We start from the raw sequence: 23,532 nt of genomic DNA, 5'->3' as shown, positions 1-23,532 counted from the left end.
TAAGTACTGCAAAGCTGTAATTTAGTAAAAAAATATCCTGATGCTTTTTAATCAAATATTTCACATTATAAAGAAGTCTTTTCCACAAATACAGAGGATAAGTGTGCATTGGTACTAAAAAAGACAAATCCATTCAAAAATTAAGATTCCTCAAATCACAGAACCCTTTTTTGAAGGCAACAATAGAGATTAGGCATTCTGCTTCTGATCCATAATAACCAAGGTTTTCAGTTCTTGGGACATTGGTTGTAGCTCCAGATCAGAGCATTCATTTGGGTAACTCAATATTGCTCACACTAGTGGTTCTCAAAATCTCTTCCCCCAGAACAAGTGGGAGAAATTACAGGAGTTCAGATTTACCACTTGATACCAAATCAAAGCATGGTGATGTATCATTCTTGTTTTCTGGAATCATGGCCAAAAAGTGTATTATGGAAATCAGGAGTACAAAATGGTGAGACATCTTGATCAAAATTGTCCTAGAGAAAACAGTCATTGACTGCCAATCACTCAGAGCCAGTCTGGAACAAAGTAGCATAGAAATCTTAGAAACAAACGAACATTTGTGTACAGCTATTCTTGGCTGTTCTACAACTTTTCAGCAGACAATAGGAATGACTGACAGCCCAACAATGTTTTCTGAATGATGAAATGATAATTCTGGTTTATTCTGAATAGAGGCATTCTTTCCAGGATTAAAGGGAGATGCCCAGGATCACCTAGATGCAGAGAAGGTGCTGTCTTCAGATGTTTCATTGCCAACTAGGATCACAGATCTGAAACAAACACTTCCTAAGGAAAATGCCACTTTTAGAGAGACTTTGTTCTCAGCCTTTCCTTCCCTTTGATAGGGTTCTTGTAAACAACCATTGTGCTACTTTTTCCCAGTGGTGGCAGCCATGCCAACTGGCAGGAAGCATGTCCAGAGACTCCCATAGAGGAAATCAGAGAGGCAGAAGGTGTGATCAGCTGATCTTGCTCAACAGAACTGCTTGGATCTCTTGCCATCCTCCTCATTTTCCAGGTACAGCCCTTTACATTCATGCTTGAAGCTGTTCCTTTTCTCCTCCTATAGCGGGAGTGGGAAGTACATTTTCTGCACAAGACTAATCCATAATGTTCTTGAGATGGGCTAGACTTTAACTCCCAGAATCCAACATATCTGAAGGGCTTTGGTGGGATAGGATGGTTGGAGCAATTGCCAGGGATGCACATTGTACTGGTGATCAAGACCATAATCTAGATATTTTTGCTTACTTACAGTATAAACATGGCTTTGGAGTTGGCACAAGTTCCTTCAACTGGAAAATAAGGAAGGCAAGAGAAGAGGATCCTGGCCCTTGCATTACTCAAGATGCAGTCGCAGCAAATGTTGGCTTGAGGGTGAGTGAGGGACAGCAACTTATTAGGAGCAGAATTTTAATCATCCTCCACATACTTTAGGGATTAATTAAGTTGATCAGGTGCTGGAGAAAAATCTATCTATGTGGTTGGTAAGAGTCAACACTGACTTGATGTCACATAATCACTTATTCAAAGTTGATCAAGCCAAGGAGATAACAGTAGAATGGTTGTGTGAATAATAATAATAATAATAATAATAGTAGTAGTAGTAGTAGTAGTAGTAATAATTTAACCATTTATTAAACTTGTATGCCACCTGACTCTCAATGACTCTGGATGGATCACAACAAAGAAATCACAATAAAATCAATAAAAGAGAAAAGATGGCAAGTGTGACAGGCCAGATGGGATGAAGGGAGGGGTCTCACTCTCCCTTGCAAAAGGCCTGGGTGAAGAGTTCACGGCTCTCCTGAACAATAGCAGAGTGGGGGCCATCTGGATCTTGGGGGGGAAACCTCATTCCAGAGGGCAGGCGCTGCTACAGAGAAGGCGCGCTTCCAGGGTCCTGAAAGATTGCTTTGTTTAATCAAAGGAATCCAAAGTGCACTAATCCTGCAGAATCGAATCAGCTGGGGAGATGTTATGGGTGACAGGCGGTCCCTCAAGTAACCAGGCCGTATGCCATGTATGTATGTATGTATGTATGTGCGTGTATGTATGTATGTATGTATGTATCTATCTATCTATCTATCTATCTATCTATCTATCTATCTATCTATCTATCTATCTATCTATAAAAAAATACTGTCATCTGAGAAAATGTTGCAGCAAATGGTAGAGCACCTACTTCCAGGTAGTCATGTTTTTTAATTTTTTTAAAATAATAATAAACAAGGAAAAAAACCCCACAAAAATAATTATAATGCAAATACATACATTCTCAAAAAAAAAAAAGCAACACAACACAAGAGTGATTAAAAAAAGGTGAGAAAAGAAAAACAAAATATATCATTACAACTATTACAATTCTATATATACTTATCTAGTGTAAATATAATTCAGATACATATATATTTATTTCTAATACATGTATATAACTATCATTTGTCTTTAACCTACTGTATTTTGTATAAATGAATTCCATATTTCATCATACTTGTCCATACAAAGTCTATGTCCATAGGCAATCCACTCATAAGTGGCAAGTGCAATCAGGTCTTCAATCCATGGAGTGAATGGGGCCATACCTTTATCTTTCCAATGCCACAATATCAGTCTTTTGGCCAGAGTAAGAGCACAGAAAATCCATTTACATTATCCAGTTGTCAATTTCCATGTACTAGGTATGTTATTCAAGATAATATTATCTTCTGAAAATTTTAACTTTTGTTGCACAGTCATATTTATTTAATCTAGTACTTCCTCCCAGAATTTATTAAGTATAGGACATTGTAAAAACATGTATTTTAAAGAATCATTATCCTTATTATTTATCACATTTATATAGCTGCCCATCTCACACAAAGTGGCTTATTACATATCCAACAAAATGCTGTCTTAGACCTTTTCTATTCAAATGTAATGGTATCCAATAAATCTTAAATGTTATTTTTTGTTGTACAAATCTTAGTCCATTGACACTCTTGGTATGGAGGTTAAAACACATTCCCGTTGTCTAGGCAATATAGGAACCTCTAATTCTTTATTCCACTCATTTCTTAGCATCTGCATATCAAATTGATTTATTAATTACAAATATCTATTAAAAACTAATAGTAGTTTTTTTTAGTTTTAACAGATTTAACAAGTTGTTCTAGTATCATGGGTGTCTCCAAAGCTGAAAATGCTGCTGGTCCAAAGAAAGTTGTTAACAAATGTTGTAGTTGTAAATATTGCCATTAAAAATTCATCTTTGTCATCTATCAGTTGGTCCAAAGTCAATATCCCTGCCTCCATCCAATTTTTCTATATTGCCATTTTTTCCCCAATGTTTAGAGTTGGGTTTCCCAATAAAGTCAATTTAGCATGAGAAAAGGGGTCAAATCTTTTACTGGACATCACTCTCCATAACTTTCTAACTGACAAAATTGTTTCTAGAGATACTACAGTTTTAGTATATTTTGATTCTAACACTGTCCATCCAACCAAAGGTGCTATATACTGTATGTATATTCCAAAGTTGCCCAAGCTAGAAAATTAACACCACTTGTTGGCTTCCAGTATTTAATACTTGACAATAGGTAAGCATGATGATATGGCTCCAGATCTGGAAAACCAAATCCTCCCTCATTAATTGGTAATTGCATTTTCTGTAAAGAGATTCTCAGAATTAATGAACCCCATAGAAATTTTATAAACAAAGAATTTATTTTCCAAAAATATTTTCTAGATATATGAACTGGGATTCCTCCCAGAATATACATTAATCTAGAAATTGTTCATTTTGAGAGAGTTCACCTTTCCCCAAAGGGTAAAGTTTAATGACTCCCATCTATTGATATCTGAAGAAACCTCTCTATATGTTTTATTTATATTACATGTTGCTGAGTTAGATCTTTTGGTATGGATGTACCTAGATATTTAATAGATTTGATACAGAATTGATATTTCTTAAATGGATAGATAGCCAAATTTTCACCTATTGGCATCAATTCTGATTTGGACCAGTTAATAGAATATCCTGCTATTTTACTAAAGACATTCATCATTTGCATCAACACTGGAATGGTAGTATGAGGTTTGGAAATAAAAGAATATAATCTGCAAATAAAACCAATTTATATTCAACTGAATTATGTACTACTATGCAGATCTCCCGGTGTTGTCTAACAGCACAAGCCAAGGGTTCCACACAAATGTTAAAAAGCAAGGGTGAAAGTGGGCATCCTCGTCTAGTTCCTCTAAATAATGGGAAAGAAGCAGAAAGAATGCCATTAACCTTTACTTTAGATGTGGGCGACTCATATAATATCTTAATCCATTTTATGAATTCCAAAGGAAATCTGAACCTGTTTAATGCAGCAAACACACACTGTTTACAGATTTTGTCAAAGGCTTTTTCAGCACCTCACGATAACATTACAAATCAATCTTTGTTTTTGTTCAAGTCTATTAAATTGACAACTCATCTAATATTATCTGCTGCTTGTCTAGTTTTTATAAATCCTGCTTGATTGTTCTGAATAATGAACAAGATCACTGGCTGTAATCTATTGGCTAACAGTACTGTTAAGGTCTTTGCAGCAACGTTAATCAATGAGTTTGGACGTTAAGTAGTACATCTTCCAGGTAGTCATGTTGGTTGAATTGCAGCCTACTGCAGCATATGAGTAGGGAAACAGAATTACATGTCACACGATCACTTGTTGCTTCCTCTCCTGCTACTCCATCTAACGCTAGGTTGTAAACACCCGGATGGCAGAGATGTTTGCATCTCTTCCATTGATGTCTGCTGTTATTACTATAAATAATAGTAATTACTTTAAGATGTGTAGACTTCAACTCCCAGAATTCCCCAGCCAGCCATGCTGGCTGGGGAATTCTGGGAGTTGAAGTCCACACATCTTCAAGTTCCCAAAGTTGAGAAACACTGCTATAAATAATTGATTATTAAAAGACCTAGACGAACTATTTTCACCAAAAAGGTCAACAGTGCCGAGAGACTGTAGAGATCTCCAGTAGATGGCAGTGCTGCCTTTTGATAGAAATGGTATGAACCCAAGTCTATACAACCGTGTTTCAATTAGTTTCTCTCTTTCTCTCTCTCTCTCTCTCTCTCTCTTCCCTCCGGTTGGGTCACACAATCTTCCCAAGTCTTACTGCAGCCATCCCAGAGGATTGTCCTGAGAAAGTAAAGGAAGTTATGGAGGAAATCATCTCATTGTTTATATACATCTTTCTCCCTAGTATGTACTAAAAGAAAACTCTCCAGAACTCCTATGAAAAACCCCAGGGCCTCTTTATGATAAATTTACAAACAGAGAGTTGGCAGCAGTTCTGTAAGCAAGCCAAAGGGAAGATCCATTCCCAGGACCAAGGCCATTCTTCACTCCCAAGCTGACATGGGCCAGGCCTTAGTCTGCCAGTCCCTCTCCCTCCCCCATTCCCCCTTAATCTGGGGAGCAGGATAGAGTTACCGTCTACTGGTGAAAAGATGCACCCTGAACGTGAAAAGGCAGGTATTGTTAGCACTGCACATCTACCCGGTCAAGTTAGCACTGGAAATCTCTCACACTGCAAACATGGCTGAACATCCTGTGGTCTGCCCTTGTACTTGTATCTGCAGAGGATCCAACATCTGCAACTTTCCTTGACTTAATACTCAAACAGTGACGTTGAGTTGCTCTTTGTCATTGCTAGAAACAGTGCTGCACAGCAATTTGTTGGGGACGTGGAAGGCATGAACTGGACTAGCCAATGGGTCATTGGTCTTAGTTGTGCCTGAGACAGAGGCATATCTCAGTGGCAGAGCATATGCTTTGCTTACACATTTCCAAGTAAGTTGGGGGGAAAATGTTGCTTGTGATTCTGTACAGCCACAGCAACACTGATATGAAGGCAATGAACTATGTTCTTAACCTTTAAAACAGCTTTCCTTAACCCAGCATTTGCAGATGTTTGGGAACTCCCAGAATTCTCATACAACCTGGACAAGAGTTGGGACTTCTGGGAAGTAGCCTGGAATTTTACATATTTCAATCCCAATGCCTCTGAAGAACACCAGTTAGGAAACCCTGATTTAAAATAAGCAAATGGTGGATGGAAAGGGAGCTTTTTCTCCGTGGTGAGGATGAGGTTTTTCTAGAAAAATATGATGATAAAAGCTACCAATCACATTGTTGGTTGTCTAGTGATAGCAGCAATGGGTTGGATCCTCCAGATAGTTGTTTCCTGCCAACCCAGCTGTAGTGGGGGCGGGGGGGCGGGGGAATGAAAATAGTTTTGGCCTTCCAGACCTTAAGAATTTGGCGATATTCTTTGAACACAAAGAGTCCTTCAATTGTGCAGTCTGAATTCATTAAAAAAGGTAGTGAAATGTAAGAGAGAAGCATTTAAAATCTATGTGAATTATCACTATCTAAAGTATACTATAACTATACATACACACACAGAATTTGTGGAAGAGTCAGAAGAAAGAAAATAGGAAAATTTTGGAAGATGTGGGAATTACATGTCTCAAAAGAGATTTTAGGTTTTAAAGAATGTGCATAGCTGCTTCTCTGCACACAAACAAGGATCTTAAAGATTCTAAATTCTTACAGGGTACTTGTAGGAAAGGGACTCCTAATTAGCTATAAGAAAATAAGGGAACTTACACAGTCATAAGATTGGGTAGTTAACAAATATAGTAAATAAAATAAATATGTATGGGGATCAAACACCAGAGGGGGAAAAAAAATCTAGACACTAAATTTAACTTGTCATTCAGTGATATTGATAGACTCTAAATATTAGAATACAGTTTGGACTGATGAATAAATTTTCATTTTTATTCAAATATTCTGGGAACACAATCAGAAATTTGCATAATGGCCATTTCCATCATCTAAATGGTTCTGGGCTTACATTAAAAAAGAAAAAAAAAACTAGCGAAGTTAGGCCATATGGCTTATTTTAAAAGTGTATTGAAAATGTATTGGTTGATTAGATTTGTAAGGTCACCCAATTCAGAAAGACTCTGGGAAGTGAGGATTTTGTCTTCTCAGGCATGACAATAAATCCAAATACTTAAGCGGTAGATAGGCTACCTGCAGTTTCAGCCACAAAATGTGTGGTTCTCAAAACTGTTGGGATAGTTGGGCTACTGCTGTTGTTAGTGGCAGGAAGGCAAACAATTGGATCCCACCCAGTCTCCTGATCCAAATCACCTTAATGATGGGGATAGAGCCACGCTGCTGCATTCCTACCGCTAATGGAAGAAGTACAGCAATAATAGGGGATGGATTACTTTATGAAGAGGGACGCAGTGTAGAAAAGCATGTTATATGTACCCATCAATGGGTATATGAGTATGGGCATGAGAGCTGATGTGTGCAAGGAGAGGCCTCTCTCAATTCCCCCCAAGCACCTCTTGCAGCTTTGAGGGCCAAAGAGACCCACATGCACTTGATAATTTCATTGGTTTCCATCAGAACATTAAGGTTTGCCATGCCTTGTTTCTACCACATCTCCTCTGGGAAACCTCTGACATGCTGTCTTTCATATGCTCCACCACCACGCTGGGCAAATAATGCTGCTATTGTTTGGCAGTAGTGGGTGTTCCCTCTATTTTGTCTTCTCTCTTAATTAAGATCTGAGGTCTACGATCTGATCTACTTGCTCCAAAGGAGCAGTTCCACCCAAAGAAATACACCTGTCTTTGCAGAAGAGCCAGATCTGCTTCAAGAACCACACACGGCGATGTCACTCAGCTTTCCTTCCCAAAGGTGTGGTGCTCCAAGTAACTCATTGGTATATGACTGAACTTCTGTAAGGGCTTTGGAACACCCAAAGGGCAAATGCAGATTCCTCATTCAGCCAGACACCTGCTAGCTCCAAGCCAGCAATTAAAGAACACTGCTGGAATACATCAAAAGCCAAGGAAATCGGCACCATCACAGATCCTGGTTGCAAATGAAGCTCCTCTGACGTGCAAGCATGGAAAGGCTAGACTGCAGAATGCAGATGGCAGAGGGCAGTGTGCAGGGCCAGGAATGGAATGGAATGGAATGGAATGGAATGGAATGGAATGGAATGGAATGGAATGGAATAGCATAGCATAGCATAGCATAGCATAGCTTTATTGGCCAAGTATGAGACATACAAGGAATTTGACTTCAGTGCAAAAAGCTCTCTGTATTTGCGTAGCATCAGGAAATAAGGAATAATAAAAAATGTTATATACTAAAACTATGCAGTCAGAAGAAGAGAATTGGAGGAAGAATAATACTACGGCTATTGACTAACATACATTCATTTCTAAAAGGAGAAGCTATTGTCTAGCATATATTCACATTTAACAGAGCATTATCAGTCACGTCTTAGCAGTTGTATCTTATCATGCAAAGGGAAAAAGAAATCTAAAATTGGTTAGCTTTGTGATGAAGTCTGGCACCTTATCAGTCTGCAGCTAGTAAGCAGATACCACAACTTGTGGCAGATTGAGTACGCTGAAATAGTCCCCATCATATGCACGGATGTTCTCCTGTTTTGCTCCCAAGCTGTGATTGTGCTTGGCCCCCACCCTCGTAAGATCTTCTCAGCCGGTCTTCTGGAATCATGCAAATTATACCTTCGGCCTTTTAAAAAACACGGACTTCGTTTCCTATTTTGTTCTGTTTTTTCTTTTAGCTGCTTCAAATCCCCTGTGGGTGGAAAGTCAGTCTCAAGTGAAATGTTAGAATAAGCAAGCAAGCAGACAAACGTGTGCATGTGTGTAACCATTTGTGGGTACCTGATTCATCCAGAGAAAATAAAAACAAAAATAAGTAGCAAGAGCAATGCAGCTTGTGGTTCCAAGGCTGCTCCTATCATTGGCATTCAAACTGCCCTGTCAATGATTTGCAAAGCAAAGCAGTTGTTGACTTCTGAGAAACTCCCTAGGGCATGATGGTAGTAGAATTGCTGTATAACCATATGATACTCTTCTCCCCAATTTCAGCTATCTTTATAAATCCATCTAGATAAGCCCCTGGTTGTCCACAGCTCAAGACTTTGCCCAACAACAAAGTCACCCAGACAATTTCCAAGCATTTCTTATTTCATGCCTTTTAAGATGCCAGGACTAACAGCGTGTTAAATCTGGAATACTTAGAGAAATCTCTTTTCTATAGGATCACAAAGTGAAAACAGGGATCTTATTCTAGATCAGCAGAACTTTTCAATGCAGCTGACCCAACCGTACCACACAACACTGGCACATTCTTCTCCACTGCAAGTGCTGCTTGATGTGCCATGAAGGAGTTGTTGGGGGAAAAAAAATTACCGTGCTCTCATACAATTCCTCCTCATCTGCTCAGTTTACCACAAAGATACTGAGCATTGTCAGAATTCATTTTCAGCCTTGGCCTAAATAAGCCAGACTGTCCTCATCAATTCATTATTCACTTGAGTTCACACAGCTTTTTCTTCTTCTTGCATGTTTTCTAGCTACTGCTACTAGAAGGGCTAAAAATAGAAATAGTAACATTTTCTCAGAGATACTTTTATTTCTACGGGGGGTCGCCTGTCTATATACTGCTGTAGATGATAACCGGTTAGGTATTCTTATTGCTAACTGTTGCTTTGCCTTCATTTTCCACTTTAAGGTTTTCTGATCAATACTTGAAAAGGAGGCCTTTGGGAATTGTGTCTAAGCTGATCTGAGCTTTTAAGGGAAATACTATCTATTTAGCTATATTTTACCTATCTATCTATATAGCTAGCTATATTTTAAAAAATAATGTAGAAAGAGACTCTAGAGACTTAAACTTTGTTGCTACTTTGGCTTAGGTTGTGTGCATTGTGTATGTTTACTCTAAAAGAAGTCCTGGATAATTCATTGGAGTTTATTCGAGTTCTTTCATTTGTTTGGACAATTCTCAAACTGAGATGCAATGAAAATATATCATAATATATATTTATGGCATGGTAGATATTCCTAAATTGAATAATGCTTGGATACAAGTCTACGTAGGGAACACCTTCTTGCAGAGTTGCATTTCAGTTTGCCAACCCAATTTCTTTGGAGTGTCTATGAAAAAAGAGAAGGTCTACAGAAGTAACTGCTGAGATAGTTCTCCAACCTTGGTTTAAGAGTATATTTCCATGGCTCTTCAGGCACCTTTAATCCTTTGCTTTTTAAAATCAGAGTGTGAATCCTCATCAGAACTAGAATCCTAGATTGGAAGTGGCCATTTAGGCCAAATCAAGCCACCTGTTTGGTGCAAGAATTCAAATTAAAGCATCTCTGGCAGATAATTCTCTAACGCAGTATTGTCCAAACTTGGCCACTTTAAGATGAGTGGACTTCAACTCCCAGAATTCCCATGCTGGCTGGGGAATTCTGGGAGTTGAAGTCCACTCATCTTAAAGTGGCCAAGTTTGGACAACACTGCTCTAATGTCTGCTTGAACACATCCAGTGAAGGAGAGCCCACCTCCATTCTGCTCAGTTGGTTCTGCTATCAAACTGTTTTTTAATGTTAGGAACTCTTTTGTAACTAGAATTTGTCTTCCTGTAATTTGAATCCATAACTCCATGTCCTGCACTCTGAAATGATGGAGAACAAGGCTTGATTTTCTACTGCGTGTCAGCCTTTCAGGTATTTGAAGAATGCTATCATATCCCCAACTCAGTCTCCTCAAGGCTAAGCTGTCCCAATTTCATCCATTTCTTTTCATAGGACGTAATTCGTAGTCCTGTGGTCCTCCTCACTGCTCATTTCTAAATCTGTTCCAATTTGTCCAAATCTTCAAATGGGGTGCCCAGAACCTGACACAATATTCAAGATAAAGTTTGACCAACACAGAATGAAATGCTAAAGAACCAAGGAAAGACAAACACATAAAAACCTGCCTACCAACACATTCTAGGAAAAAAGACATATGAATTATATTGAAATAGTATTTCAGTAGCAGACCTAAAATATACATTCAGAGATACTGAAAGATCTTTTTACAATTTCTGGTTCCACGATAATGCGACATTGGACTTGTGCAATAAGTACATTCAAGATTTGGGATGGGGAGGTATGTATGGTTTTAAAAGCCATTTTTCTAGAACAGAACAAATTGTGTTTTTCTTAGGACAAGTCCAAATGCTATTTCCAGAAATGTGTTTATTGTGATGGTGGGTCAACAGTATACATGGGAAATATGTAGCTATCAGATCATTCTGTTCAAAAAGTGTGTTGTCTGCATGTTAAGCGTCATAGACACATTCACAGGTTTGTCTTAAAATCTACTCATCTATAAATGATACCAAATATCCTTGTTTTTTATGTATACTCTTTATTGCATATTGCTGTTTTTTTCTTTAAAAAAATGTACAGTCTTGTAACATACACATTATATGTTGCTAGCTAAAAACATCCTTGTATCTAAGAACCACTACATGGTTTGCTACCCCTAAGCTACATAGTATATTTCAGTTTACAAACTATCACTTTTTTTCTCTCTCTCTTTTTTTGGCATGATTTTTTTTTTAAATTACACACCCAGGAGCAATGCAAAGAGGAAAATTATAATGAAAATAGAGTGGTTACTTCCACCAGCACCAGTCAAAAATGTCATTTGCAACAAATGGCACATGGGATTAACCTGTACATTTATTTAAGAAAACAAACAAGAACAAAAAACCCTCTCACACAAGCACAAAGAATTGCAAACACAGCCCCCAAAATAAGGCTTGTTGCAGATCAAATTTGATTTGGAAGCACAAGGAATAGCTTTCACCAGTGCCCTGCTTCCTTTGGTTTGTAATCTGTGCAGTATAGATTGCTAGAAACCCAGGGAGATCCATTAATCATCCTGCAAAACAGAAACAAACTTCCCCTTGAACACTTTTTAACACTGCGAACAGCACAATACAAATCAGTCAAGATCAAGCTGTTTCAGCTTGATGCACTAAATGCCAGAGGACTTTTTTGGGGGGGGAGGGGGAGTTTCTACAAGTGATGTGCTTGACTAATGAACCCAGATTTATTCTGAATCCAAATGAAAACTTTGTGTTTCTTTTGGCTGTTCTGAACAGATCAACAGTGAGTATTACAGAGTTTTCAAGCCCTAGACCTGAAATTGCTCAGTCTCTTTAAGGGCTTCCACTTTAATTTGCACTGAATGTCACTTTCTTCTTCTGACTGGTCCCATCTCACTTACCGTAGGATGATTAAGCAAAGTAAGGTGATGGAGACCCTCCAAAAAGGAATGTGTGGATATATAATACATGCACACAAACATCCCTGCTGAAAAAGTGACAAAAGAATGATCCAAATACTTTTCCAGCTTGTAGCGTATTTCGGGATGGCTCCGCTGGAAAATCAAAGCACTGCTTAGCAGTGTTAATCTGCACAATGCATAGCTGCAGGATGCCCTGGGTCAGCAGAGAAGTCTCTGCTGGGACACAGGGCAGGTGCATGCAAATGGCTTCCTGATGGGAGTGTGAATCTATCCTGGGGGTTGGGGGGGGGGATGGAAATAAAGGTACTCATTTTTCAACCAGACTCTTTCTATAGTCATAGAAAGCTGCTGAATTCTTAAATGCCTATTGGATTGCAGGGCAGGTCTTCAGGACAAGACTGAATGTTGCCCGTTACAGCACCTTTCTGCTCTTTTCATATTCAAAATATGCTGGCTTTATCTTTATTCACCTTTCATTTTAATGCAATCCATCTGAGCTCTTTCTCAGCACCAACGCCCTCAAATCATATCCATCCTAATTTCTTCCATCTATAAATAAAATATATACATATAAAAGAGAGGCACTTTAGTTTAAGTAATAGTTACGACCAACCTGGTTGCTTTCTATTGGAGCAAAGTGTTGTTTTTGCTCATCTGCTCTCTGCAAGAACTCAGATAATCAGCATTCTCATTCCTACTGTTTTACAAGGTATTTGATGAGCCATCCATGTGTATGGTTTACTGAAAAAGGCTGCAGTTAAGAAAAATGACACTTCAAAAAGAAAAAAAAAAGCATGCACGTGCCTACACACACACACGCACAAACAGATCTCTCTGACAGCTCTCTGTGGTGTGATCTTCACAGCTTTCAGATTGCAAAAGGATCTGGGAATCCTTGCAACAAGAACTGTATTTTGTACAAACTAGTTTTTATACAAAACCACACATTTGCTTTACAGTTCACATGAGGAAAAGTGCTATTCCAATTCCCCAACCAGTTAGCATCTTTTACTAGTCCCTCCCCACCCCCCAAAAGTTTCAAACAGCATTAACTATCTAGTGCAAGAAGGACAAAAAAATAAAAATAAAATAAAATTAAAAAATCCCTGTTCAATTTCAGATAACAATATGAGGATGGTAAAAAAAACTACGTAAGAGAAACCCCACAAATAAATAAAAAAGAAAAAAAGTAAAAAGTAACAGTCTTCGATATTCTCTATAATTTAAGATTAAGCCACGCTATAAAAAATTGGAATTTTAAAAACATTTTTCCAATTTCTTTGTATTACTATTGTTTTTAAATTATTAATTACTCCCTGAGCAATCTGGTGTTTTTTGTTTTTGTTTTAGATTTTGGACTGACATCTTTATAGGTAGCTCTGCTTAACACTTCTGCGAGAAAAACATGAATAGCAATATCATTTGGGGGGAGGGGCATTTCCTGCTGCTCTGCATTATACATTTGGTCCCTAAATCTCTCTCCTCATCTCTGGGCCTTAGCAAAGCCTTTTACCAAAGCTGTTCCCTTTGTGACAAAGGGCAAACTTTGAAATGAGTTCTACAAATGCTTGCCATACAAACAAAGCCCTCCGTGTGCTGCCAACCAACCCGAGGCCATAGGATCATCAGGAGATGATATGAAACTCACTGCTTAGCCACATTTATTTTTATGGCCGCAGTCCTCAGCTCACCTGTAAAAAAAAGGAGGCACTACATTCACTTGGTCTGCTCCTGGCACTGGTCGACTAAAAACCCAGCTCTGAAGACCTGAGTGGGCATGTAGGGAGGACTCCAGATAGTGCCCACGTTCTGCAGGCATGCCCCAGCCCCCCAAGGCTCTTCTGGAATCACTGCTGATCAGACAACTGTTACAAAACGGAACTGGCCCAGAGTAAATTCTGACCTACATTTACAGAGAATATAGCTTGTCTTGTTGCACAGGGAATCAAAACAAAACAGAATGAACACATAGGCTCTTGGATCCATTGTTTTAAAAAAGAGAGAGCACCCCCCTCCCCAATTCCCCGTTGGTCTTCAATAAGAAAACAAATTAATTCTATAGGTGCATTATTACAGTAATGAAAAGCTCCCCCAGGAGTCCAAAAATGCTGGGAAAGAATGAAAAAAGAGATTACGGAATAAAGGGAGCCAGCACAAGAATCACAAGGGATGTTCAAGTTTTTAAGTAATAACAGAAACAGAAGATAGACTTTTCCCAGCAATACAGTTCAAACTGAACAAGAGGAGTTTCTAATGGACTTTTTGTCACTGTAGTCCCAGCAGTGATGAGTCAGTCAAGGTCGGTCCATCCAAGTCAAGAAGATCTCAGGTGACTTAAAGGTCATCCTGCATGATTCTCTTCCTACTTCCCCTTCAATCTCAGCATCAAGGACCCCAATAAGCTGAAGTGAATGTTACTGTTCAGCCTCCCTCATTTCCCCCTAGGTGTTTCTGCCTCTTATCAGTCTCCTTCTCCAACGTTTGTGCTTTTACAATGGAGAAGCTACTTGTGGAATGCCACTATAATTGATAGAAAAGGGAACATTCGTTCAAGCAGTAGTGATCGTGCGTGCTTACAAGTGTCCACATGCACGCGCGCACACACACGCACACACACACACACACCCTTTTGGTCTCCATCCACCCACATAGATTTGTATATACAACACATATACACACATGCTTCCATTAACATCCACTCACGCACACATGCAGGATGGGAGAGAGAGGATGCCACTGTGTGACCACCAAGGCAGAAGGCAAAGAAGACCGGGCTTTACCAGATTATTGGTCAGGGTTTTTTTTCCTAACACACTAAAAAAGTGAAGGTGATGCTCAAAAGTTGAGTTTTGTGATGGGTCTCTCACGACTGCCATCTGCCAATTGATTTGTGATGCGTTTGCGATTGCGCTTCAGTTTAGAAAGGTCTTTGTCAAAGACTTCTCCAGACCTTAAAGCAGAGACCAGGTCATCAAACTCCCCACCTTCTTCGCTGTTTTCTTTTGCTTTCCTAGCCTTGCGCTCCCTCTCTCGCTGCTCCTTGAGCTGGAAGAAAAAAGAAAAGAGAGTCTTAATGAGACATTTCCAGTTTGCAGCTACTGAAAATCCCGAGAACAAGTGGTATGTGGTCACACATGTGTGGGAGAAACAGCTCAGCTAGTGAAAGGCCCAATGTTCCAATGCAGTAATGTGGTGGACTCAGTTCTATCTGGAAATATAAATGTCTGTGCTCTCAGGAAGCCCTTGCTCCAAATCCAGAATGAATGGTCACTGTCTGTAGCCATATTGAGAAAAAAGCACACAGTGCTCAACTCTTCACATGTTGAACTCTGACACTGAAATGATGATGTTGGAGGGAGGGTACTTGCTGACAGAGTCACAGGCACTGATTAGGAGGCCCACTGGTGGAAGTTTAGCTCAGTGGAAGATGACACATGTCCTGCATGCAGAAGATCCTAAGCTCAGCCCTCACTGCTCCTAATTAAAATAGTCAAAAACCATTTTTTGCTGGAAGCCTTGGGAGCTCCTGCTAGGCAGGAGAGATTGGTGTTGCTAATGCTCTGACCCTCCAGGAGACAGGTTCTCATGTTCATATAGGAAACAAATTAAAATATGCTCTAGAAAACAGTCCACCATCAACTATCAATGCTACTCTTGTATGTGCTACAACTGTTTTCTGTAATCTGACACTAGATGCAATGCAGTGCATCTTCTGCTAGCAATGATGAGAGTTGAAGTCCAACACTTTTGGAAGATGCCAACTTGGGGAAGGCTATGCAGTTGGATGTAGAGGTATCTTTTGTTGAGTAGAGTGCAGCAATACTCCTGTTGTGCAGAGTGCAGCAATACTTCCATGAAAATTGCCCAGGAAAAATACACATCAGCATGAGAGATTTACAAAATGCAATGTCCATATCTTGTTCTCCAAAGAAATCCAGCCAGAAAATATATACTATCTGGTGTTTATTGATAAAAAATGCAAAACTCCATAAAATACAAGTTTCATACAAAATATAGGAAAAAACACGTCTTCTCATGTATTTTAGCATCCAAGACTTATCAACAACACAAGCGTAACAAAGTCTCTAGCCAAAAACTCTCAGAGAAGAGGTACACTACTTGGTTATTAGTTACAACTACATAACCCATAAAAACTGACTACATGGTGGCTAAAACTCTACTGAGAGGCTGGGCATATAATCCTCCCATTATATTGCCAATACGTACCCCTCCACTAGGTGGCAGTAAATAGCAGTATACGTCCAAACTAAAACACTAAACTAATTCACACGCTTTGCTTAGCCATAACAAACTGTTTTGCAGATAACGAGATGAAACCTTCCCATGAGAAAATCCTAACATCTTTTGTAGTACCTGAGCTTCCATGCGTGCCCGTCGCTCTTCTTCTTCCTTTCTCTTCCTCATGTTTTCATTCTCTTGTTTAGCCTCATTTACAGCTTGAAGGAACTGATCAAAGATTCCAAAGAACTCATCTGGCTGTGTTTTGCCAGAATCTTCTCCAAAATGCTTCACTGCCTTGATAAACTAAAGGAGGAAACTAGTCAGCCCTTTGAAAACTCTCCCAAACGTAGCCTCTTTGAGTCTAAGAAAGCATCAGTTTAAGAGCAGGATTGTAATTCCAAGTTTAACTCTCTTTCCTATCTTCCTTCAAACAAGGCAATACGTGATAGGAACTGAGAAACTAATCCATTATGGCAAGTCTGGGATCCACAATCTTTGGGGGGCAATGAATACATGTGGCATTTTAATATCACGTTGTGAGTAAAGAAACTCCGCTACTGGGGGTTGTCATAAGTATGGATAATAATGAAACACCAGCTTAGCAGAAGCAAACTGGTGCAGTTGTTCCCTGCTACTCTAGCTAATCTCTGTCCCCCAACACTCAAAAACAACTCTGATCTTACTTTTAACATTTTTTGGGGGTAGGAGGGGATACATATAAACAAGCATTGAGCTGCCCCCTCATTGTTTTTATTTTATTGGTGGCTGATGTGGGTCTTCCGGGCTGTGTGGCCGTGTTCTGGAAGTTTTGTTTCCTAACATTTCGCCAGCATCTGTGACCGGCATCTTCAGAGAGCAGGAGCACAGACAGGAGTGGTTCTCTCTGTGCCCAGGATGATGTGACCCTGTTGTGGGTATTTATAGAGATCTGAAGGGGGGGGGGATTGGGGGTGTGTGGTTCACACAATGAACATACTAATCACCCCCAGCAGCCACTCGTTAACAACTCAATAGAAGAAAAAACCCTGCCTAATCCCCAGGAAGATACACACATATTCTGACACCAAAACAAGCAGCCACTCGTTAACCCAAACCCCCCCCACACCCCTACCCCCCTAACCCCCCCACCACACACCCCCATCCCCCCTTCAGATCTCTATAAATACCCACAAAAGGGTCACATCACCCTGGGCACAGAGAGAACTGCTCCTGTCTGTGCTCCTGCACTCTGAAGATGTTGGTCACAGATGCTGGCAAAACGTTAGGAAACAAAACTTCCAGAACACGGCCACACAGCCCGGAAGACCCACACCAGCCATCGTATGCCGGCCATGAAAGCCTTCGACAATACAATATCTATTGGTCTTAGGCAGGATCTAGGGGCATTCTGGAAATAAAGATGATTCCGGATCTAATTATTTAGGAAGCAAAAATAATTTAGGTAAAATTCCCATGAATAGAGTGTGGTGTTTTTGCACTTATTTAGATTGGAAGAGGCCAAGGGCCTCTGAATGTTGCATCTTTCATTGTACAATTTGTACAAGCTCCAGTGGTCTGCAGCTTCCTATGTTTCTATTAAGCCCTTTTTTGCAGTGGGGCTACTATCATATTCGAGGAGAGAATCATGCCCTTCAGAAAGTTTTGGAGAATTTCAAAAAACGACTCTCTGACAGCCTGGGGGTCACACATTCACAGTAGGACAGTGTTGTCCAAACTTGGCCAGTTTAAGATGAGTGGACTTCAACTCCCAGAATTCCCATGCTGGCTGGGGAATTCTGGGAGTTGAAGTCCACTCATCTTAAAGTGGCCAAGTTTGGACAACACTGCAGTAGGACAAGGTTTGGTTGTGGTCCAAGTCACCATCTCCCCTCGCTCCAAACTCTGGCATCTTCACTGCCTTGAACCCACCATGTCCTCACCAACCCATCCTTTGTCAAAGCCTGGTATCACGTCTCTTCTGTCATGAATGACTGATACCATTTTGGAACTGCCAAGAAGCTGCATCTCTGTTTTTGTTTCATTTCGTTTATTATCAAGCTTCCCCCACTCCCTCTTTTATTAACACAGGAGCAATAAAACCAGGGTTTGATATCGAAGATATAAACCTCAAACACACAGATGGGGAAAGTGAAAACTTGTACTTTCAACTTTGCTTTGAAGATTCATTCCTGTATGCTATTTATTATTGCCACATGCTTCAGTATTGGAACCAAATGTGCTAGGGAAGTTTTGGAAAAGAAATTTACCCTCCCCCACCTGGCTTCTTTTGGAAGTCAACTGCATTTGCCCAAGCAAGAAGTTTTTCAGCCTACAGGAACACACACAAACACACACACATATTGGTTTTGCTTGGGGTTTTTTCATATACAGTGGTACCTCTAGTTACGAACTTAATCCGTTCCGTGACTATGGTTGCAACTCAAGTTGGTCTCAAGTCGAGGTAAAGTTTCCCATAAGCTTCGATGTAAATACGGTTAATCCGTTCCGCCCTCCGAATTTGGTTGCACCACGAGGCAAATTTCCCCATAAGGTTCAATGTAAATACGGCTAATCCGCCCTCCGAATTTGGTCGCACCCCGAGGTAAATTTCCCCCATAAGGTTCAATGTAAATACAGCTAAACAGTTCTGAAACATATGCATTTTATTTTTAAACCTCAAAAACCTTCCAAACGCCACAAAAACCTTCCAAATGCCACAAAACACACCACAAGCCTCACCGAACGTCTCCTTGCTACCGCAAGCTCGCCTACAGGAAGCCGTGACCATGCGGCAGCAGGGCAAATGGCCGCGGATCCAGTTCGTATCTTGAGGTAAATTTTTGAGGCGGGAGCTGGTCGTATCTCAAAAAATTCGTAAGGAGGGGCGTTCATAACTAGAGGTACCACTGTATGATGCTTGTGTATGAAAGGCAGGTAGCAATATCACGTAAACATAAGAAATGAACCTATGTTTAAAATGGTTTTATGTTAGCTTTTATTTCAGAGAAATGGGTGGGATATATGTTTTAAAAATTAGTTGTTGTGGTTTTTTTGTTTTGTTTTGTTTTGTTGCATTCAAGTCAGGTTTTGACTCCTGGTGACTACCTGGACAAGTCCCTGAGGTTTTCTTGGCAAGATTTCAGAAGTGGTTTACCACTGCCTCCTTCCTAGAGCTGAGAGAGAGTGACTGGCCCAAGATCACCCAGTTGGCTTCATGCCAAAGGCAGGACTAGAATTCACAGTCTCCTGGTTTCTAGCCTGATGCCTTAACCACTACACCAAATTGGCTCTCTTAAAATCTAGAAGTAAACAAATAATGCATTATCCTATTCCTGATGGTATAGGCCTTTATGACCACTAGCTTAGAAAGCTTTTAAAAAATAACTAGACATCATAATGGAGCACAACTCTACCAAAGGTTAATTATCATGACTGGTGATCTGAACTTCCATGGATAGATACAGTGTCACAGTCAATGCCAAATCTTGAACCAGTGCAAGAGAAGATGTGGTTTGTGCAGAAACCATCTGATATCTTACCTACTCCAGTAATAACAGTAGATAGGGAGGCACTTCTACTGAAGGAGCAGATCCATAATGTAGGGACTCCTCCACAATCCATGGATATTGCTAAATAGGCAGTTGGAGCCAAGGGTAATTGACCTTTTGCCCAGCTTGACCTGAAGTACCAGCTGTGGCCTTTCCTGGAGCATGATCCCCTGCAGTGGTTACCTATGCCCTCATCAGTTCCTGGACTGATTATTGCAATGTGCTTTACTTATGGCTGCTTTGAACATAACCTGAAAACTGTGAATACTACATTGGTTACCAATAGGCTTGTGAGTACAATTTGAAATGCAGGTTGTAACCTATAAAACTCTTTATGGCTTGGCAACTAGTTATCTGTAGATCATTTATTCCAGGTAGAACATACTTATCTGGTACATCTGGCCCACAAGGAGAGTTCCCTTCAAATGGGAATAGGGAGCACCCTAGAGTAACTTGTTTGTCATGCCATGACCCTACTCTATGGAACCAGAGATCCAAGTTGCACCCTCTCTTTACATCTTCTGGAGGAGAGTCAAGATGGAGCTCTTCCACAGAGCTTTTGATTGTTGAAGAGTGTTGTAGTTGCTCTGTTTTGTTTGGAGGGAGGATTGTTTTACAACGTTGATTTTATATGATTGTAAACTGCTGGGACTCTCTACAAAATCAGTAATAATAGAAATACCAAACATGTATGTTGGGTATGAATAGTGAAGGAGCCCTGCCTTCATATTCCACTTGTAATCTTCCAAAGGTTTGCTACTTTGGAAACAAACTGTTGAATTAAAGAGATGTGACTTTGACCCAGCAAACTTCAGGCAGGACTTCAGCCGGGCAGTTAGCATCAATTCTATTCAACTATTCTACATAACTGCTGAATGGGATATAATTAAATGCTTTGAATCATTTTACTGAAGAAAAGCTGAGGCTCAGAAAGAGGGTGAGATATGAACCTCTGGATGTTCACTGGCTGACAGTTTCTTCTCTTTCTGTCTCTTACCAACTGCATTCCTTAATTTACTCTTCTGCAGTTAGAACTTGATTCTGATGGACAAAATGTAGAGGGACTCACTGCAGAGTTCTTTACAATAGAATGCATCTTCATGAATTAGTAACTACTGAGCCACAGGGACACCTAATAAACAAACTGCAGTTTCTGAGTTAGCTTTGCCCATCTTTGTCCTGCCCTTTGGCTTGCCACCCAAAGGCCCAAAATGTCCCTTCATCTGAAAGAGTTTGCACAAACCTGGCCCAAAGCAAGAGGAGCCTTGAGGGAGAAAGACCTTGGTTCAAGGTCTTATCTAATCTAGACCCAAAGTGTGGCTTCAGGCCATTCATACCTTCTCAACCTCACTTAAACTGATGATATAAAAGAGATATACATTGAATCATGGTCAAAATTCAAGGCACACCATCAAAAAATATCTGGATCTGAAGCAGATGAGAGGGTGCTTTGGTTCCAGCGTGTGTATCATCTCTATATCTGTCAGCTGCAGCCTGTATCAGACCTGAAAGCTGTATACTTGTAACCTGTAATAATTATTTCAATTTCTTACCAGTTCTTTGGCTTCTGCCAGAAGATCTTCTACGTCAGAGAAGCTGAAGCTGGCCAGAGTGATGAATTGGCTAACAACAGAAACAAACTTGTCTTCTGGACTGGAAGGCTGGGATTTTTGGTATTCCAGTTCCTTTGGAGAAACAATTTAATGTTAGTCTGGACAGAGGCAGTCATAATCCCAGATATATCTACATTTTAGAAATCCCAAAACAGCTCATGTCCAAGACCTCCCATGTATACTCCAAGATAATTATTTCTGATGATGTCATGTGATAAGTGCATAAATACTGCACTCATGTGGAAAATAGGCTGTTCAGATGGGTTATCCCTCTTCCCAGTTAGCTTTCAGTTGAACAAATCCTGGTTGACATTAACTGGGGATAATATTGGCACAATACCCTGATGATTCTGGATAAGTGTAAAGGACCTGGATGCAAGGAGCTATGGAGAGAGAACTCTCCAGTTCTGCTTCGGCCCTTCATTTTTATTAAACATATTTCATTTTTCGTATTCCAGTTAAATAAAAAACAACAGAGCAGGAAACACCAATTTAAAAAAAGAGGACGGAAAACATGCACAACATGGTTCCTTTCATTCTTTCCAACTCCTTAATAATAGCCACCCCTGGGTCCTGTGACTGGGAGGGAGGGAGGGGGGACCTAAAACGGATTGGTGAGCATCATTCTGAGCCTCTGCCCAGAGAAGCAATTTTTGCTCAGCAGACCCAGGCTGGATCAGGCTCATTTTGAACAGATAATTCCTTTTGCTGGGTTCTCCTCCAACACTAGGTTTGGTCCTGCTCTTTCAGTTTCTGGGTAATTATCACACCGTTGGACAGCCAGCCAGATGGACAGAGTCCTGATCCTCTTTATCTAATTCCTTTCCAACATTCCATGGGAAGAAAAAAAACCCTTAAAAATTACAATTCCTCCGCAGAATTATATAGGCAGTTTAAATTATAGCACAAAGGTCAACTGTCAGAGTGACTATAAAAATAAACCTGGGTAATAAAAAGCTCTCTGAGAAATCCCAAAATCACGTAATGATGGGACCTTTCAAAGGAGGATATTCTATAGAACTGACGCCACTATGAAAAAGCCCCTGCTCCTGGTGGACGGGCACTGATAGAAGCTGGCAAAGCCTTGGATTTCATGCAGTTATATTGGTGGTGCGTATAGAAGAAGTTTCAAACTATTTTGAGAAGAAATGGCAGCTTTTTCTGCCTTGGAGCTCCTTATTTACCAATGTGTTAGGGCCTTTGTGCAGTCAGGTATGCATTCTGCCATAAATACAAGCATGTACTGTATGTATCACCCATGCCTATTCAAGTGCAGGGATGGGAGCTTTAAACCTCACTGTCCCATGATCAGGATCTCTTTGCAAGTGGGGACAGGAACTTTGTTTGCATCTGAATTGCAGGGGTTGTATATTAGGAATGTAATAGCACTCCCTTCCTGAAATCCTGAAGATTCTTGTACCATAATTAAATTCAGGTATATGACCTACAATCTGTTGCACTGTAATGTAATCTATTGTAACCCTGCCCTGCTATCAGTAGATAAGTAAACTTCAAATAAATGCAAATATTTTATTGCTTACTTGCCACCCTAGGGATAATTTGCAAATTGGCCAGTCTAAACTCTTATCAGGAAATACAGTTAAAGCCTGAACTGTCCTTCAGTTGAGCCAATCAGAGGGTCAAAGGTCCATTTAAGGTAATCTTTATGGTTTGTTAATGATCATCATCATTCTGTGAACTGTTTTTCCTTGTGAAATTTTGGCTTTTATGATCTTTCATCCATGAGTCCTTCATTCAGTGGTGCACTAATAAATGTAGAACAACCAGGTCTGCCAACTCGATTGCCACCTCTGCACTGTGCTGCTAGCTGCCAAACAGCTGACTGGCATGCTAGATGTTCCGGATCAGCTCTGCTCTCAACTGGCTCACAACATTCCTGAAAATTTAACAATTGGTTCTTGCAAGCTGGTATGAGCTGGCTCCAGCACA

The 23,532-nt window shown here is 40.1% G+C and overlaps 1 protein-coding gene across 3 annotated transcripts in view; it reads right to left on the bottom strand.

The window, feature by feature from the left end:
* Positions 1-11,279: 11,279 nt before the first annotated feature.
* Positions 11,280-23,532, bottom strand: part of DAAM1 (dishevelled associated activator of morphogenesis 1) — a 165,160-nt gene continuing 152,907 nt past the window's right edge. For all 3 annotated transcript variants that reach the window (XM_088149709.1, XM_088149711.1, XM_088149710.1), the window contains 3 exons: positions 21,523-21,654; positions 16,575-16,745; positions 11,280-15,245 (listed from right to left, as the gene is read on the bottom strand). In XM_088149709.1, the coding sequence (XP_088005835.1) occupies positions 15,036-15,245; positions 16,575-16,745; positions 21,523-21,654 (513 nt within the window). In that variant the 3' untranslated portion in view covers positions 11,280-15,035. The remainder of the gene's footprint in view (positions 15,246-16,574; positions 16,746-21,522; positions 21,655-23,532) is intronic.

Source organism: Python bivittatus, unplaced genomic scaffold (assembly GCF_059951505.1).
Source record: "Python bivittatus isolate LINGU-HERP-01145 unplaced genomic scaffold, Pbiv_v1 ctg000580_np1212, whole genome shotgun sequence".
NCBI lineage: Eukaryota > Metazoa > Chordata > Lepidosauria > Squamata > Pythonidae > Python > Python bivittatus.
The sequence above is the reverse complement of the archived record's forward strand: the minus strand, read 5'-3'. Positions and strand labels throughout refer to the sequence as shown.